This window comes from Malania oleifera, chromosome 13 (genome assembly GCF_029873635.1).
Source record: "Malania oleifera isolate guangnan ecotype guangnan chromosome 13, ASM2987363v1, whole genome shotgun sequence".
In the NCBI taxonomy this organism is placed as follows: domain Eukaryota; kingdom Viridiplantae; phylum Streptophyta; class Magnoliopsida; order Santalales; family Ximeniaceae; genus Malania; species Malania oleifera.
In genome coordinates, this window is record NC_080429.1 from 68,657,399 (window position 1) to 68,676,579 (window position 19,181).

The window sequence follows — 19,181 nt, forward strand, 5'->3', positions numbered from 1 at the left end:
GAACGATATGCATATGTTTTTGACTACAGTGACAGTTTAGGGGACTTATCATATGTACATCCATCCTCTTTGGAAGGATTGGAGGGGGTCTCTTTATTTGAAAATGACGATTTGGTTAATGAGATGCAACACAAAGACAGTATTTTACCAACACCAGTGGAGGAGATTTTAGAGAAGGATTTTGAAGTTCAAGATCTCATGGATAAATTGGATTTAAAGTTTTGTGATCTGAGGGGAAATGAAGTGCATCTTTATGGGTGTGAAAACAGAGCTCTCAAAGGGAGTTAGCTAACTTGATGAGTTAAGTGTACTATGAAGGAGAAGGATTGTAAAGCGGGTTCCTTGTTTAGTTGTTAATTTTTCTTTTTTCCTTTTTCTTTTTATTTTTTCATTATTTTATTTTATTTTATTGTTTTGGGATGGACTTCTTGTCCTCTTTCGATGTAACTCCTCTTTCTCTATCTAATATACCTTCTTTTATTATAAAAAAAATAGAGTAAAATAAATCATTGCAAGAAAACTAGGTGTTGGAAACTAAAAGGAGAAAATATAATAAAATTTGAAGATAAAATGAAGAAAGTTGGTGATTGGACAATAGGGGATAGTGTTGAAGCAAACACTCTTTGGAGTAGGACAGCTAGGTCTATTAAAAAGATAGCAATAGAGATTTTAGGTGAATCTAAAGGAAGATTTTTGGCTAGTAAAGAAAGTTGGTGGTGGGATTAAGATGTCCAAAAAGTAGTAAAGGTGAAAAAAATTTGGTATAAACCATGGCAAAAATATCGAAACATGGAAAATTTTGAGAAGTATAAAGAGACAAGCAGAGAATCTAAGATGTAAAAAAGGCTGTTAATGAAGCTAAACATAGAGCATGTAATAGTTTGTATGCTAGATTAAGTACAAAAAAAGACATATTTAAAGTTGCTAGAGCTAGAGAAAGAAAGAGCAAGCACTAAGTAATGTAAATGTATGAAAATGAGGATGATAGTGTCTTGGTTAGAAGAATTACTTTAATAAGCCATTTAAATAAAACCAAGTATAAGGCCTAAACTTAGAATAAAAAATAAGAAAAAGGCTAAAAAAATTGAGATTTATTTGCCAAATTAGAGTTAATATCTTGAAGTAAAGTTTGCATTAGAAAAGATGAAGAATGAAAAAAAAGCTATAGGACTAGATGACATCCCAATTGAAGTTTGGAAATGCCTAGGTGATAATGGAATTGTATGGTAAACATATTTATTCAACACAATGATAAAAACTAAGTGAATTTTAAATGAATGGAGGACAAGCGCATCAATACCTGTACACAAAAATGAAGAAATTCAAAATTGTAATATCTATCGTGGAATTAAACTTACGAGTCATGCAATGAAATTGTGGGAAAAGGTTATTGAATAATACTAAGGTTAGAAATGAGGGTCTCAGAAAATCAATTCGATGTCACAGGCATGAACCAAATTGATTTTATATATATTTTAAGAAGAATAATGGAAAAGTTTAGGGAAAAGAAGGGGGACTTGCATATGGTTTTTATTGACTTTGAGAAAGTCTACAATACGGTAGCTAGGCAAGGTCTGGTGGGTTTTAAAAGAAAAGAGAGTATGCACTACGTATCTTGATGCCATTAAGGATATGTATAATAATAACTAGCATTAGGACTACAGTGGAGAGTCTAGGGAATTTCCAATGACAATATGTGCATATCAAGGATATGCTTTGAGCTCTTATCTCTTTGCACTAGTGATAGATGAACTTATTAGGGGTATCCAAAGTGAGGTTCCATAGTGTATTAGAACCTAAGTTAGATTGATGAAACTAGGGGTGAATTAGAACCTAAGTTAGAATTATGGAGAGAAGCTTTAGAATCTAGGGGTTTTAGGATGGAATAGAAACAAGATAGAATATGTGAAATGTAATCTCAATTATGGTAGGAGGAGTATTGGAGAAAGATTAAACTTGATGGTCAACAAATTTATAGCACTAATGGATTTCAATACCTTGAATTTGTTATGCATGCTGAAGGAGAAATTGAAAAAGATGTAATACATGGGTTATAGCAAGTTGGGTAAAATGAAGAAGTGTTTTGGGCGTGTTGTTTGATCGTAAAATACACTTAAAGTGAAAAGGAAAGTTTTATAGGGTGGCTATTAGATTGGCTATGCTCCATGTATCAAAATGTTGGCTAACTAAGAAACAACATGTGCAAAAAGTAGAAGTTTTAAAAATGAGAATGCTAAGGTGAATGAATGGCAGTGTTAAAAGGTAAATTTAGGAATGAATATATTCGCAGTAAGTTAAGTATACCACTAGAAGATGAGACAAGAGAGGGGTTGCTCAAATGGTTTGGGCATTTGTAACATAGGCCAAATAGTTCATGAGTGAGAAGGAGTGAGCTAGTTGCTGTTAATGACAATAGAAGGGGTAGGGGTAGACTTAAAATAATTTGGACTGAGATAGTGAAAAAGGATTTAACAATCCTTCAACTATCGATGGAAATTGCTCACGATCATGTAAATTGACAGATAAATTGCCTATGGCCATGTAAATTGACAGAAAAGGATTCGTGTAGCTGACTCCGCCTAGTGGGACTTAAGGCTTGCTTTGTTGTTGTTATAATTGGCCGTGGTTGGATCATTGATTGGGCCATTTTAAACTCTTGTTTGAGCTCAAAAGTGTAGGCACAGCTTGAAAGGGTGTTAGGTCAACTAGGGTAGTTGCGTGTTGCAATAGAATTGAGGGGAAATCATTGCCTTTTATAGAAGGGGCGGATTTCCTTTTGATAAATAACGGACACGGGACAGGTGCCTTGAAATGCACAGCACTGTGGTAGACAGCAGTGTGAATCTGATGCTTGTCCCACATTTGCCAGGTAGAAAGATGGGAACCTCTTGCTCTTCTATAAAGCCGTCCATACTCCCATTTTATTACAATATATGCCAAAAAAATTATAAAAATAATAAATTTAAATAATAAAGATAAATTATAACTATATTTGTGCTATATATATATATATATATTTAATTTTAATGATTACTTAAATAGTAGTGCCATATTTCAGTTTTTTCCATATGGTTTACGTGCACAACTGGAATTAAAAATCAAAGATTGATTTTTTGAAAATTTAAAACTGTAACAAAAAAATTGAATCACGAAGTGAAATGGGGTTCAGTTTTGAGCCGAATTTTGGAATATTTGTACATTCCCATCTTCAAAGTTTTAAAGCTTTTACTTGGGCTGCTATTCTTAGAAAATCAATATTAATGACTAGCTATAGAAGTGAGGACCTGACAAGGCACTGTTGCCCGATGTTTGTCTTTCATTTTATGAGTGGGGAGAATAACTTGTTTGGTATTTTTGGCAAAGATTGATTCTGCGCCCTTCTTTTGAGAAATTGTGCAATATTATATTTTAGGGGTTTGGCATGAGGAAAGAGAGGAAAGCATTGTGATGTTGTACTGTTGTGGGTATCATCATGTTTGTCTTTCATTTTATGAGTGGGGAGAATAACTTGTTTAGTATTTTTGGCTAAAATTGTGTCTGCTCCTCTTCTTTTGAGAAATTGTGCACTATTGTGTTTTAGGGGTTTGGCATAAGGAAAGAGAGGAGAGCATTGTGGCATTGTGCTCTTGTGGGTATCATTTGGTGTATTTGCTTGTCAAAAATGCTAGAATTTTTAAATGGGCAGCCGCTTCTGTTCATGCTTTGGAGCAGAGTGGTGTACCTTGCATTCTTTTGTGTTTAGCAACTGGCTTCTTTCGTCATGTATCTTTTGAAGACCTACATCGGGATTAATTCACATTATATTATCAGAATTGTCTTGTATTTTCTTTTTTGCCTATCTGTTTCCCATTAATAATGGGAGGATATCTTGTTCGCTCTGTTTTTATTTTCTTTTCTTTGTTATGCTCCTTTCTTTATCTAATATATTATTGTTTATAAAAAAAAGAAAAAAATATTTTTTTTATTTTAATAAATCTGATACTAAAACTGTAACGTAATCTCTCTCCTCTGTCTCTGATTGAATTATGCCCATATTATTGCTGGTTGGCAATTTTAAACACGAGATATATTAGATTGAGCAGCGGAAATTTTGATTAGTGTTCGAATCCCTGAAAAAGTTGACTTTTGATCATTTGTCTTAATGTATGTTGTCAGATAATTTTCTCATTATATGTGCTGTCAAATAATTCAGGATGCACTACGACATGTGTTTGCCGGTAGAATAGCTGAGATAGAGGATTCTCCGCAGTGGAAGCGGTTGTCATTTGTTTCTTGTGCTTGTAACGGTGTGGTTGTGATGGATGAATCTTTGCAACTACTCCCTGTTGTTGAAACCCTTGATCTAAGCAGAAACAAGTTTGCAAAGGTTGATAATTTACGGAAATGTACCAAATTGAAGCACCTGGATCTTGGGTTCAATCATTTGAGGACAATTGCATCTTTCAGTGAGGTGGAATAATTGGAACTATTGCTTTCATATGTGTGATTTAAGTTCCTTGTGTTATATATAATACATAGATTAGTTTGAAAAATCACTTTTTTTTTATGATATAATTGCTTGTTAAATTTGTAATCAGACAACTGTTTTCTTCATTTGTTTGTTTTGTACACTTTGCAGGGTCAAAAATGAAATGCTTTACTATATTATGTACATAAGATCAAATTTCAACTTGAGATTGAGATATAGGCACCAAAACTATTGAAGATGTCTGAATTGCTATTCCAGAAAGCTATAATCTATGCGATCCATGGGTTTTTTAGGGAAAATTAGAATTTCACTGAATATTTTTTTTCCATAAAGATTTTAAGAGAAAAGAAGGTAAAAAAAGGAGAATATAAGATGCCTCCTTAGAAAATATAAAAAGGAAAAAGAAAAATATCAAAACAGCACTGTCCGCTATCATGCTGTAAGTCTGCAAAAAACTATACTCGGAAACAACTAGCTGCAAAAGCCTGCAACTAAGCCAAATACTATGCAATGAATGGCTTGGAGAAAATTATTAAAATTTTGAGAAATCAACAGGCATAATGAAAATAAAAATTCAGGGTAATTCGAGTTATTTCTTGTTTTGTAGGAGTTGGAATTCCGAATACCAGCAGTAAAAATGGTTGATTTTAAAGGATTTGCTGTAAATCCTGAGAGTGAGTAAAATATTTCCAAAGTAATATGGGTGATACAATGAACCTCTTTGTGATTATTCTCCACTGGAACCTCAAACCCCAATCTCCATCTACCTCACAACCATGTCTGCAAATGCCTTGCCCTCTAAACTAATTTCCTCCACCAGACTGACTCAGCTCAAAATCAATTTTTGATTTTTTGTTGTGCTGAGGCTTTGACAGTGTTATTGTGTGTTCACTTTACTTTTAAGGCTGAATGGAAGGAGTTCAACTTGAATTGCGTTGATTTATCTGCTTGTCACATATTGGAATTTTCTGGGAGGCTCGTATCCATTTTCTCGTTGAAGAAAGATGTGTTCTTGTGGGTTTTGAGGTCGATGGATGCTTTGTGTTCTGGAATTTGAGGCCTTGATGTCAATTTATTTTTTTGGGGGGGGGGGGGGGGGTTGGCTTGCTCTCAGAGCAGTGGGAGGATAGGTTGAAGATTTTCTTGAATGGGAGGGGCAGATTCTTGTGCCTAGAGAAGGTTATCAAAGGAGCGAGAAGACATGACTTACACATCCCTGAGTAAGAACAGAGTTCAGGGTGATGATCCTTCTTTGCTGCTCTGATGGAATTAATGATTGGTAATGATGAGTCTGGCGGAAACCAAAACCCTGGCTTGTGGTGCGCTTAGTGTGGATCCTTGAACATTTAAAGTTCCAATGTGCAGGTCGATAGCGTCTTCCGCGGCTCTTGTTGGGGCATTCTTTTTCCGGCGTGGTCACAGGTGCTTTGGCGACTGGCTTGATGTTCTCTGGGATGCATGACACCTGCAATTGCAGGGATCGGGGGCAGATCTTTCACTAGCTCCTGCTCTCTGGAAACCTACTGGCAAAGAATCTTATAATTCAAAATTTAAACGTTTTTGATGAGCCTACGGGTCCTGGCAAAATTGGGCCTTTACCTTTTGGGTCTATTCAGATTGAGCAAGGTATGAATGTTTACAAATGTGTCGATAAGAAAAAAGAGATGAGCCCTATTAAGGCTGGAGTTTTGAGCCCATGAATGGGTGATAACTAAAGAGATATCTAAAGGAGTATTGGGCCTTTCTAAACTAGATAAGGGCAGAATTTTGTGATGACGGAGATGGGCGATTAAGGATGTATCTCCTTTGGCCAAGAGTGAGGCTGTTGGTGTAAGTGAAGTATAGGAATTACATGAAGATAGGGTGATTTGCCCAAGGTCTTAGATTTAGATTTTGACTCAAATTTCGAAGCTTCAAAAGTACGGAAATTTCGATGAAAATTTCTATTTCAACGTCAATTTCGATTTCGATTTGAAAAAAATAACATAAATTAGTAGTAAAGTATGGAATTCTTTGTGAAACTTTAAAAATGGTTAACAAACATTATAATATAAGTTTTTGGATTAATATATTACAAATTAAATACATCCATGTTTTGTATGAGGTGGAAAAGTTGTAAAATAGCATGTCTCAAACATATTTGTAAGATAATATACATTAAACATATTCAGTTAATACAAATGAAATTCATAAATCATTTAAATATTATTTATTATACAAATAATGATAATTTAGACATGAATGGTTAAATAAATTGTTACTGTAAGTTTATTTTTTCATATAATTTCAAAAGCGCTTGTAATAATCTTTTGTTTCGATAAAATAAATAAAATAAATTAAGATAGAAATTTCACTTCACTCCTAAATTTCTCATTTGAATTATGGCAAATTTCCATCGTATAGTTAAAATTTCGACAAATTTCCCTAAAATTTCGAGATTTTGATAAATTTCGGATGATTCGTTGAGATTTCAACGGAAATTATGCAATACGGAAATCGACTGCCATTTCGATTTCGAGGGTGACGGAAATCGGAAATTTTGATGGGAATTTTGACAATTTCGTGGAAATTTAAGATCATGGATTTGCCCTATGGTCAGTATTTGGTAATTCCCGAGCAGAAGGAAGAATGCTCTTCCCTTCGAGAAGGACCGAAAACATATTGGAGAAAGACTCAATTATCCCTACTGAAACAAACAGTTCTGTTAATAATGCTTTCTCTGCTCTTTATCTGATCTCTGGGGCAAATCAAGGGCAATGGATTTTGTTGATCAGAGGATGCTTTGTCTTTTGATTCTAAAGATGAGATGACATGGATGTGTGAATCCGAGAAAGGCTTGTTGGTTGACCAGTTGAGAGCAGACTCTGTTTCGGTAGGGGAGGACACTCTGTTGCAGTTACCAGGGGATGATTTTGATACTGATTCTGAGGAACTTGTGCTTCTAGATGATGCCTTCTTGCAGGAATAAGAACAGCTTGAGGAAGTGTGCCCAAACATGATCTCTGAGGCTGCTCAAGTGGGTGAAGACCTTTCTAAGTACATTGATAAACAGATGAAAGAGTTGATTGCTAAGGGATATTTGGCCATTTCCCTTGTCCTTGTGCATAATTCTAATCCAGTGGATACTATGGGCATTTCTTCTTGGGTGGAGAATACTGATGAGACAAATGTTCTCTTGGAGGTGTCATTCTCTTTCCTATTCATTCTGTTCGTACCTCTGATGTTTTATGCCAAAGGGGGAGTCTTTTTGAGGGAGATGCTTCTGGTTTTAGTCTTAGGAGAGAGGGGGTTGGGAGTGAGAGAGAATATAGAGACCTGCAAAAGCTCCTTGATGACTTGAGTTTGAAACTAGTGAGTCCTACGGGGCAAGAGGTGAGGGTGGGGATCCGTCTTAAAACTTATGAGAGGAAAAGAAGAAGGTTCAGAGAGAATTAAAAGATTTAGTATCATCTATACTTGAACTTGGTATCAGTTATGGCTTACCAAAGTTTCAAAACAGGGGATAAATCGTTTTTGTATTCTGTTATATGGGGAAGAAAATTGCAATGGAACATCTAAAATGACTATGATCGTTATGATTGCACGAACTGGCACCATTTTATGAAACTATGAATTCTGTAGGTCAATAGGCCAGGCCACGGATCATTGTTCCAATTGGCCTGGTTTGTCCAGGATTAATTACTATGACTTGGACTATGTACATTTGATGATTTGGACTGCCTAAACTTTTGACTTGTTCAACTACTTCAAACAAAAGTTGTAGCTTTAGTCCTCTTTGAGTGTTTAAGATCCTTATTGGCAAGATTTCTTGCCTTCCAAGGTTTAATATGGGAAGGATTTTTATCTTAATAGATGAAGGAATTTTTTATGAGAGGAGAGAAAGAGAAGGTGAGAACAACTACTAACCAGACAAAGAAAACAAAAGAAATGGAAAAGAGAAAACGGAACACATCAAACTAGTAAAAAAGCCAGCCACTAACGTTGAACAAAGACACTCCTTTGAAACAACCAACAGAGAAAAGTCAAAGCAACACCAAATTCTATCCAAAGCAATCGTAATGGCAAAAAATCTCTTTAAAAATGTGCATTACAAAATAGCACATCCACAATAGCATCATAAGTCCTTCACACCCAATTCTCTCCAACAAGGCAGATAACCTTCCGATAACCTTTAGACTGTAGAGCAGTGGAACAGTTCGTGAGAATGTCTCACCACTATTAAAACACATCACCCAAACATATGGAGATACGGTCTTGTGAGGCTGGCTAATCTGTAATAGAATGTTGTTATTAACTTTATTAAGGATTGTCAATCTTAAAAGGCCTAGACTATGGAAGGGACCCTAGTTCTCTAAATATGATTAGCAACTGAAAAAGAAGATGAATGAATCACATGGGGAAAAAGGATTTTCAAGAAAAAATCCCAGAGCCATCCAGAGTCTAGGCTAGAGAATTCCTTTTAAATGATGGCAGGAAAGAATCAGATTAATTAAGCAAGAAAATCTCACCAGCCTTGTGATAATTTAGATTTCTATGAGAATGCAAATTTCAAGAAACACCATCCCTTCAAAAACCACGAAGGAAGAAATGTGTAAATGTGTACAACATGCAGTTAAGTAATATAAAAAACTCAAGGAAAAGAACAAGGAAGCATCCCTATGCACATATCTTCCCAAAAACGTGCCTGATAGGCATCATTTTACATTTAATATGGCCAAAGAACAAGAGAGCGATATGTGAAAGGAATTTCCAATGACTCTCATTACTAATCATAGTTTCAACATTAGCATCCATTCACCTGCAAGCTGAACTTTCTTTTAATCATTTTATGTCAAAGCCTTGCCACATCACTTTCCAAGTGCAATGTTCTTGGACATGTAGTTACCAAGACCCTACCGTTCTTCATCATTAGACCAATACAGACGCTGAATAAGCAATGCCAAGGCCTTTTATTCTGGTTAACTAATCTCTCTCTGCTTTTGGAATCAAAGGCAAAGGGTTAGCAAATTGTTGGCTCAATGTGGGAGAGGATACCGGTGAGACTGGACGTCATTAGTCCGAAGTCACATGTAGAAGATAGCTTTAGAAAAAAAAAAACATGCATGTCACATATGAGATTAGATGATTATTTTTTAGATAAAGGGAATGATCTGAATATATTTGACGTAAGACAAGGAGTTTTCTGCCAGCATTATGCGGAGATAAAGGTCTATGTTTTCAGAACTGAACTTGCCTCCTTTACTCTCCATTTGTTGGCTGAAGCAGCTTCAATTTCAAGGATGAACAACTCATATTTTTCCAAAATCAATTTTTTGACAAAAACTCAGATGGTTTTATTTTGAGGCAAATGCCCAACACAACTGATTCTTCCATGTTTTGTAGTTAGTGCACTAAAGTAATTTGTTTTGGTTCTTAATTTTTGACTTAGGAATTAGCGTTGGACCCATGCACCAGTGTTGTTGGACTATGCAGGTCTCCTGTCATATTGTTAAACTTGTTTTGAGGAACAATGCTTTAGCTACATTGCATGGGATTCAAAATTTGAAGTCGCTTGAAGGGCTCGATCTTTCCTACAATGTTATTTCCAAGTTTTCAGAATTAGAGATTCTTAAGGACCTTCCGTCTATACAGTGTTTATGGTTGGAAGGAAATCCCTTATGTTGTGCTCGATGGTATCGGGCACAAGTATTCAGCTTCTTCACCCATCCACATAAAGTAAGTAATGGTTTATATAAGCTTTTGGAACATATGTTGGGCCATGAACTCTTAGTTTCATGTTTATTTATATGTTTATTTATTTTTGTCTATACTCATGGATCTCAAGTGGCATAATGTGTTGTTCTGTGTTTTTACATATTTGTAAAATAATTACTGTTTTCTATACTTTTTTTAAATAAAAAGTTGCAGGTATTATTTTCTTAGATACCTCCCTAGTAAGTTGGTCAGTGTTCTTGTTTAGGTGTTGGCGCGTCCAGCTAATGTGGTAGGTTTTCATGGGATTTGACTTTTGTGGGTTTGGGAGAAGTAAGAACAAACATATTTTTTTGTGGAGGTATGCCTGGTTTGGTATTCTCTGGGTGTAGTGAATTGCACAAAATGAGATGACTTATTGATAAGTTCAGTCCTCCTTTGCCTTGGGATAGAGTTGTATTCCTATACTTGATGGTTTTTCTAGGGGTATTTCTTTGAGGTGACTTGCAATGTGATTTGAGAGTGCCTTTGAAGTAAATTTTTTTTTTTATTATTAGGAGGATAAGTATTTGTATTTCTCCTCTTTCTTTATAAATGTTGTTTTTTTCCTATCCAAAAAAGATATATCAGATGGCCTCATCTAATGCATTCCAAACTTCTAAGTCCTACTCATATTTTTCTTTTTGTTCTGTGACTGATCAGTTGAGATTAGATGAAAAGGGAATAAGCATGAGAGAGTTTTGGAAAAGGCAAATTATAATTGCCAGCAGGCAGAAACGTCCTGCCAGTTTCGGATTTTATTCTCCTGCACAGGATGATGCTGAAGCAGAGGGGAGCATCAACATAAAAAGGGTAGGTGATTTATGATGTTGACAGGAAGGTTCTATAAACTGTTTTTAAGGTGGGAAATTGTTTGATGAGCCCATAAGTATGGGCAAAAAACTGCATTTGCTCCCCTGATTTCAAATATGACATTTGCCCATTGAATCTCTGTCAGCGAACAAGTTGACATAATGAGAGAGGATGTCATGTTAGATACATAAAATCTAGGGGCATATAGAAACAATTTTCAAATCTTGTGGCAGTGTGTAATTTTTCTCCAAATTTTATAGCATCTTGTTAAATACATTACCTAATCTAAGTTAGAAAGTGTTCTATATGTAGCCTTTTGTATTTCTAACCTTTACATTTTATTAATAAAAGTTATGCATTTTTTTGGCAGAAGAAGCTATCGCGTCTTGTTTGTATTGAGAGTGAGCAAGGCCCATATATCTGTTCTGACCATGAGTCAGTCTCGTGTGATAATGAGATTCGAAGTGGAGGGGAGAAAGTCATTTCCGATGATGAAGCTGAAATTGCTGATTTGATGAATAGGGTTGAACTCATGAAGAAAGAGCGTTCTGTTCTTTGGTTACGGGAGTTTAAGGAGTGGATGGATCCGGTGTCTGAGAATTTCTTGGACAGCAGTAAATATGATGGAGCTAGTTTAAGTTGTGAAAAAAATTATATAAAAGACACAACTACAAAGAGGAATTTTGGTGAAAGCTCAAAATTCGTCTCAGATGGTATTCACGCTTCAGGAGATGAGAGCAGCACAAACATTTTAGAATCTGAAAACTCTTTTGCAGATGTGTCTGTTGGTTTATGCATCCACCAGTTTTTTGATCAAGTTGGTGAAGCAGGCTCACTGGGGGATGCCTCCAATAATCCTGTCTTACTCTCACAGAGAATGGATCTGAATCAGGAGCATTTGAAATCTAATAGACTTGAAGGGGTTAATTGCATCTCTGTGGAATCTAAGAACTCTAATCCCGATGCTGTTATTGTCCGAGGACACGGAATGGGTGCCAATGTTGGCATCACATCGATGACTGTGATTGATGATATTATGGAGTCTCATTCATCCTCTGGCTGTCCTGGTTCACCACCCCACTACCAAGAGGATATTTTACAACGTCGTCACAACTTGGTGGAAGAAATACTGCAGCTATCTGCTGAGTCTTTTTCAGTGAGATCATCTGATAGTAATACTAGTGATAGTGACGATGATCTCTGTGAATGTGAGACATTAATAACTGAAGATGTTCTGACTAGTAGGGTGGATGGATGCTTGCATGTAAGTCCTTTCGAGGACGCATATTATGACCAAAGAAATGATGCTGCAGAGGAAAGATCAAATGGTAGAGGTTTTTTAAATTCTCATGATGTGCAAGCCTCAAGCAGTCCAAAACTTCTGAAACTAGACCACTCCATGCAGTTGTGCAGCAATGATTTTCCTCCTGGTGGTGGTGGTGGTGGTGCTGAAGTTGCTCACTCTGTGTCTGTGAACCTAGGGAGTAATTGGACGGAGAAAAAAAAATGTAGGTGGAGGCCTAAAAGAAGAGTTATTTTACTGTCGGAGGAGAATAATATAATTAGCAAGACTGAAACATCCCAAAATGTTAGTGGGAATTTAAATGTTTCAAGATATAATGAAAAATATGAGCCAAGAAAACAAATTTTTGATGCCAGTGATTTCGCTGTTATTCACGATGAAAAACGAACACAGGCAGATGCAATCGCAGGTTCATGTAGTCATGATACTCATGAAATCCTTTCTGGGGTAAAACAATCCTCACTTGAGATTGATGATTTCATTGAGGACTATTTCAACACAAATCTTGCAGATTCCCGAGTTCATGAGACTTGTACACAGTACATGTGTTGTGGATGTATACTTGAACTGGAATCTAAGTGCAAAGAAAGGTAAATATTTTGTCATCCTTATGATTACTGGAAGACACAAGATTTAGTGGGTAAAACTTTCTTTCCACTCCACAGGAAATGCTATCCTGTTATGGTAATAAGTCCCAAAACCATTATTGATGGGGCTTAGAGGAGCTGATTCTTTTAGTACTTTGCCTTGTAGAGTTCAGCCTGTTTCGTGACTTTTGTTGTTCATTGTGCTTCTTTTTTATCCATTCAGCCTCGTTTAGGTTGTCTCTTTGTAGTATTGTGAGAATTTTCTTTTCGCAAAACATTTATATGAATGTCTTATTTCCATTCTTCATGGTCTTCTCTTTCTCTCTACCTTTATGCTGTATTCTTTAGTTCTTTAAAAGCTATATAGCGATGGGGATACTTCTTTTTGTTTCATTTTAGCATGAAATTGTTATTATTTTTCATTCTTTGTAATCCTTTCAGATAAAGTTGTGCTGGAAGCATGCTTAATCTAGCTTTGCTCTATTTGACGTTGCTTATCCATCCTTTTATGGATTGGCCTATTATTTTCTTCAACTGTACTCCTCCATTGCAATTTGGCGAAAAGACGCATACATCCCTTGAGGTTTTGAAAATCCTAGAGATCTCCCTTGAGGTTTTAAAAATTTCAGAGACCTCCGTGGAGTTTTGCCACAAAGATACATGCCTCTTCTTATATTTGCCAAAACGACAAGCTTTTTAAGGGGTATAAATGTCCCAAGAATCAAATGCTAGGGGAGGTTTATGCAAGTTTGAGATTTTAGGGGAAGTCCATTGGTTTTTGAAACATTAGGGGAGGTCCGCATCTTTTTGTCAAACCTCACGGGAGGTCGATGTCTTTTACCCTTTTGTTTAAATTCAACTCTATAGATTTCCTTCCTTGCCCTCTGGTTTTCATCCCACTGAACGACGACTGTTTCATGAGATCAGTAAACAGAGTCCACTTGAGCCCTCATTTTTTGTGGTATCATTTTGACATTTTGAATATAAGTTCGAGGCATGGAAACAGTCTCTTGCAAATTTTCAAGGTAAGGCTGTGTACAATAGACCCTGCTCCCTTTCTGGACCCCACGCACGCCGATTCCTTTGAGTTCAATTTTATCCACAATATTTTATTCCCATAACTTTTTTTAAATCATTTTTGAATTTATTGTTAGATCTGTCTCCTCTAAACTTAAAGAATTTTCGAGGAATACCTAGCTAGTAATATTTTGATTCTATCTAAAGGATTCTCATGATTTAATATCCTTGCCATCTGTCCCCTGCTCTCCTTTTTCTGTGTGCAGAGAAGTGGCTGTGTTAGTTAGCAGTGAACAGAAGTTGTATGTGCTACTCATTGATGCCACACTTGATGGGTCAGGTTAGGTTTGCTGTGGTATGAAACTAATACAGGAGGCATACCTTTCATTCCTTGCTTGGTTAATGCAGTTTCCTTGGTGTATGTTTTCTGTTTATTTTCAATCTGTTTTGACAACTGCAGTTCAATTTGCTGGCTATTTTCAGGAATTGCACTAAAAGCAATGGATTGCCACAAGGTGGAAGAAGTTCGAGAGGTTTTGATTGCTCTAGGACTTCAGGTTGTGAGGTTAGTTGTTTCTGGTACTCCTAGTAAGAACAAACTTCCTCATTATCTATGTGTCATTCTCTATGGATTCAACAGGGTGTACATTGCGGGCGGTGCAACATACCTGTTTATAACTAGAGGTATTGAGAAGTCAAGGGAATTGCTGTGTACGTTGCAAGTCTCTGATTCATCAAGTGATAAATGTGTTTTGAGGAGGTAAGCTATAAAATTCTGTATCCTTGCATTGAAATTTGAAGCTGATATTGGTGTTGTGCTTTTGAAGGAATTTTTTTACCCTGTATCTTCATTTGCAATCAAAATGTGCTGTAATCTAATCATAATTTGTTTCCCATGTTATGGTGGACTGGGATTATGGAATTAGTGCAGTTTGGAGCAAGTTCAGGTTGAGTTGTTTGAAAAACTGATTTGTGGAGGTTTGAGAATGAGCATGTTCCAATATTCTTTGGTGCATTTTTGGTCCAACAGAGGTATGTCATTACCTGGATTTTTTGTTCCTAATTGTTTGTTTGTTATATTTATTTTTTAAATGGCCCAGTTTATGTCCTGAATGAAAGTACGGTGTAATCCCAAGAGGGGGGTGAATTGGGTATTTAAAATTTATTACGTGGAAGCTTGACTTATTTTAAACCTTTATAACAATTTTAATTGCAATCTCAATCACCACACAATCAACTAATCAGCGACTTGCTATACCAATAAGCATCCTAGGTATATATATTGTATTTAAAAACTCAATCTGAATTTTACCTTCAGCAAGTTCAACAATGAATTCTAAATTCCAACAATGAACAAGTATAATGTTAATAATGTTAATCATGTGAGTATTCTTCTTATACTTGAACAATCAAACAACTACAACAATTTTACCTCAGCCAACCAGATTAAATTCAGAGTTTCAGCAATTAACTGATATCCAATCAGAAATTTAAACCATACAAAGCATTCACAATCCGATGTAATTAATCAAAGTGATCCAAATCCAAACTCAGCATTCAATCAGATTTTCCCAATAAATTTAAACATACACAGCAGTTTATAAGTGCAGAATTAAAGAGAGTTAGGGAAAGAAGATTGAACACACGGATTTTTTACAAGGCTCGGCTTCCCGCCTACGTCCTTGCCTCAAGCAATTTGCTGTGAGGATTTTCCTTACCTACTCCGTTCAATAGGTGGAGCAGCTTCTCTCCGTTGGAAGATGGAGACCCCTCTCTAGCAATAACGCCCTCTTGCTGGGCAACAACTCTATCCCCGAGTTATCTGATTGCAAAACAGCAAATCAATTGTTCGTACAAGTAAATTACTCTCACAGAAGAGCAGATTTTGTACGATAATAAAATCGCTATATACTATAAACAACAATTTGCAGTGAAGCTCAATAAGAAATCTAAAGGTTTTCTGATTTGTATGAATGAGATTTCAGAAGAAGAAATCAGAAAAATAGATTAGGGCTCAAGGATTTCACACAGCAGCTTTTCAAGAAGAATGTATAATCGTGATATGTATTGGAGCCCAAATGCGAATATAATAACTCTTATATAGTTTAGAAAGAAATATTATCGTTTTCCCCAAGTTTGGAAACCATATCTTGTAATTTTGGAAAGAAATCAGTGCAGTTCATAAGTTTAAAACACAGACTTCAGTCGCCTAAACCATACGTTCAGTCGCCTGAACTATTTAAAATAAGCGCTCCAGAACTGGCAGTAGTAGTTCAGTCACCTGAACTCGTGAGTTCAGTTGCTTGACCCTGTTCTCATTTCTTTTTACACTGGCATTAGCACTTCAGTCGCCTGAACACTATGTAACTCAGTGTTTTTCCATATTTTGATTCCAACATTTGTTTGTATTTACTTTGAAAAGAATTTTGGACTTTATAAAAATATTTTCCAGATTTTTAAATAGGTCTCTTACTCTCAAGTCCAATGTTTATTCCTGAGAGCCTCATAAACAAATTTGAAGTTTAAGAGTACTTAAATAAGACTAAGAATATTAAAAAACATGTAAATCGTAAGTCATCATGTAGTATTGCTTTAACGTTGTCCAAGCTTGATCAATACTTCAATGAGCTTGTATTCTTCATGACTTGTGAATTTAAGTTGAGCTTTAGTTAGTCTTTACCAGGTTTATCCATTGTGCTTGTGAGAAATATAATACCTGAAATTTAACTTGAAAGCACAATTAGTATTCTTAGTTTGTTATCATCAAAATGAGATTAAGCCTGTTAGGCCAACATTGAATTTCCTCCACCCACCCCAAAAGAGAGAAAAAAAAAAAAAAAAGTAGTCTAATAGCCATGTCCCCAGCCCCTGCAATGGTCAAGCAAGAAACAGTCAGCTCCGACCCTGTGTACAACATGGATCGTAGGATGAGGACATGTACTAGGTAGAATTGCACGTTGATATTACACTCTTTTGGGGATGGGTGATCTAAAGTAGAAGCATCTTCGGAAATTTTTTCTTCTCGAATGCTCCTATCATGTATGACTCCAATGGATAATAATTGGTGTACACAAAGGTTCTGCTTTGAGTTCATGTCCTTTTGCATTAGTGATTATTGAGTTTATTAGGAGTATCCAAAATAAGGTACAATGGTGTATGTTGCTTGCATATGATATTGTCTTGATCAGTGAAACAGAGGTGTAGTAGAATTTAGGTTAGAATGATGGAGAGATCTTTAGAATCTAGAGATTTTAAGTTATTTAGAAATAAGGTAGAATATGTGAAATGTAATTTTAGTCATGGTAGGAGGAATCATTGAAAAACTTACACTTGATGGTTAAAAAACTAATAGCACTAGTAGGTTTCAATAACTTGGATCTATTACGCAAGCAGTAGGTGAAATTTTAGGAGATGTTATAAATATATTTAAAGCTTGGGTAACATGGATAAGTGCGTTGGGGATGTTGTGTGATTATAGAAAACCTTAAAATTAAAAGGATAAGTTCTATAGATGGCTATAATAGCAGCTATTGTATCTAGATCAAAATATTGGATAATTAAGAAACAACATATCCAAGAAACAAAAGCTGCCGAAATGAGAATGCCAAGGTGGATGAGTTGTATAACTCTAAAGGATAAATGAAGGAATGAACATATTCGTGACAAGTTAGGCATAGCACCTATAGAAGATAAGGGAGGGGCAGTTGAGATGGTTTGGCACGAGCAACTTAGGCCACTTAATGCACTAGTGAGGAGGAGAGTTAATGTTAGAGGTAGTAGGAGTGGGGTTAAACCTAGAATGACTTGGAATTATTTAGCAAGTATTTAAGAACCCCCTTCATTTAAGAAGATATTGCCCAAGATCATGCACATTGGTGTAGAAGGATTCATGTACTCAGCCCCACTTAGTCGGACTTAAGGTTTGGTTGTTGTTGTTTTAACCCGAAATTGAACCTAAGCACTATATAGTTGGAAGGACTCCAATTGGTATTAATTTATTGATGGCAAGTAAATTGAGTCAACTTACTGTTACATAAAATGTCACAAAGCACAAGTTCTCTCTAATATTACATCAATGATATTCAATTCTTGCTTTTGATGGCACCTTCCCACTTTTTTTTGAACAAATAGTACCTGTTTATGGTATATTACTGTTTAGTGCCCACAGTACTATAGACATAACTATGTGAAAGTTTATTTTGATTATGACTTAAGAATGATTTGGGGCTACAGAAGATGTACCAAGTTCATTTTGTTAATAAAAAACACCAATTGAAATTCAGGGATTCCTGGACAGCTTGCGCTTAGTTTCCTGTGATAAGTTCTGAATAATTAAAAAATGAGGCACTGAACTATCTGTTGAAAGTTCATGTATCATAAATGTTGTTTGGGACTATTTGTTATATATGTATGATGATTCTTTGAAAATTTATATTATTTTTTGACTGGGCAGAGAAATCATGGCTTTCAAGATCGCTGTTTGTTATTGGGGTTGATTTGGCTCTGTGTATTGAGGACTTCAAGCAACTAGACTCTCTTTCACTGCATACATCTTCCTCTCCATATTTCTTGCTCGATTCATGTTGCTCCATCACTGATGTATCTGAGATGGTAATTTCTTTATTTACTGAAACTCTTGTTTAGATTTGGTATATCCAAGAGAAAATTCCAGATCACAACACCCCCCTCCCCCTGGTTGGAAAAAGAAGGCAGTTATTATATTTGTTGCTAGCCATCCACCAAATGTCAAACGGATTTCTACTGTCTCTTGTATGGTTGCAAAAAGTTTATGTTGGGTAAAGTTCTAAAATTGTCTTTATGTCAATAAATTGACGGTTTTTCATCATTAGATCTTTAAGTCAATATGAAGCTGTTCTCCCTGTGACGTTCAGTGTTTCAAATTAAACAGTTTTGAAATTCTCAAATGTAGAATTATGGAATTGATTGATGATGCATTTTGTGTCTATATGAGAATGAAACAGACAATAAAGTTATATCTTGGAAGTCTGGGTAAATGATTTAGCCTCCTTTCTAATATTTGAAACAGATTTATCGAAAGATCAGGCTATAAAATTGAGAGATATCTACCTTTCTCACTTAGATGATTTGTGAAAATGTCAAGATAAAGGAAAGATAGGCTTTCTTGTAAACTTTAGTGACTTGGGAAAACTGAAACCATGTGACGTGGACTGTGATCAGCTTCAAGAAGGAAGGAATGAGAGCATTGTATCGACTTAAAAACATCACTACAATGGACTTGTGA

General features: G+C 35.7%; 1 protein-coding gene across 4 annotated transcripts in view; it reads left to right on the plus strand.

The window, feature by feature from the left end:
- Positions 1–19,181, plus strand: part of LOC131146540 (uncharacterized) — a 41,583-nt gene that overhangs the window by 10,252 nt on the left and 12,150 nt on the right. Inside the window, exons 2-10 of one of the 4 annotated variants that reach the window (XM_058096185.1) lie at positions 4,193–4,450; positions 9,941–10,183; positions 10,862–11,011; positions 11,382–12,904; positions 14,185–14,258; positions 14,402–14,483; positions 14,559–14,678; positions 14,850–14,950; positions 18,372–18,529. In XM_058096185.1, the coding sequence (XP_057952168.1) occupies positions 4,193–4,450; positions 9,941–10,183; positions 10,862–11,011; positions 11,382–12,904; positions 14,185–14,258; positions 14,402–14,483; positions 14,559–14,678; positions 14,850–14,950; positions 18,372–18,529 (2,709 nt within the window). Of the gene's footprint in view, positions 1–4,192; positions 4,451–9,940; positions 10,184–10,861; positions 11,012–11,381; positions 12,905–14,184; positions 14,259–14,401; positions 14,484–14,558; positions 14,679–14,849; positions 14,951–18,371; positions 18,530–19,181 lie in introns of those variants that run through there. The other 3 variants (XR_009134395.1, XM_058096186.1, XM_058096187.1) reach the window with 3 other exon arrangements.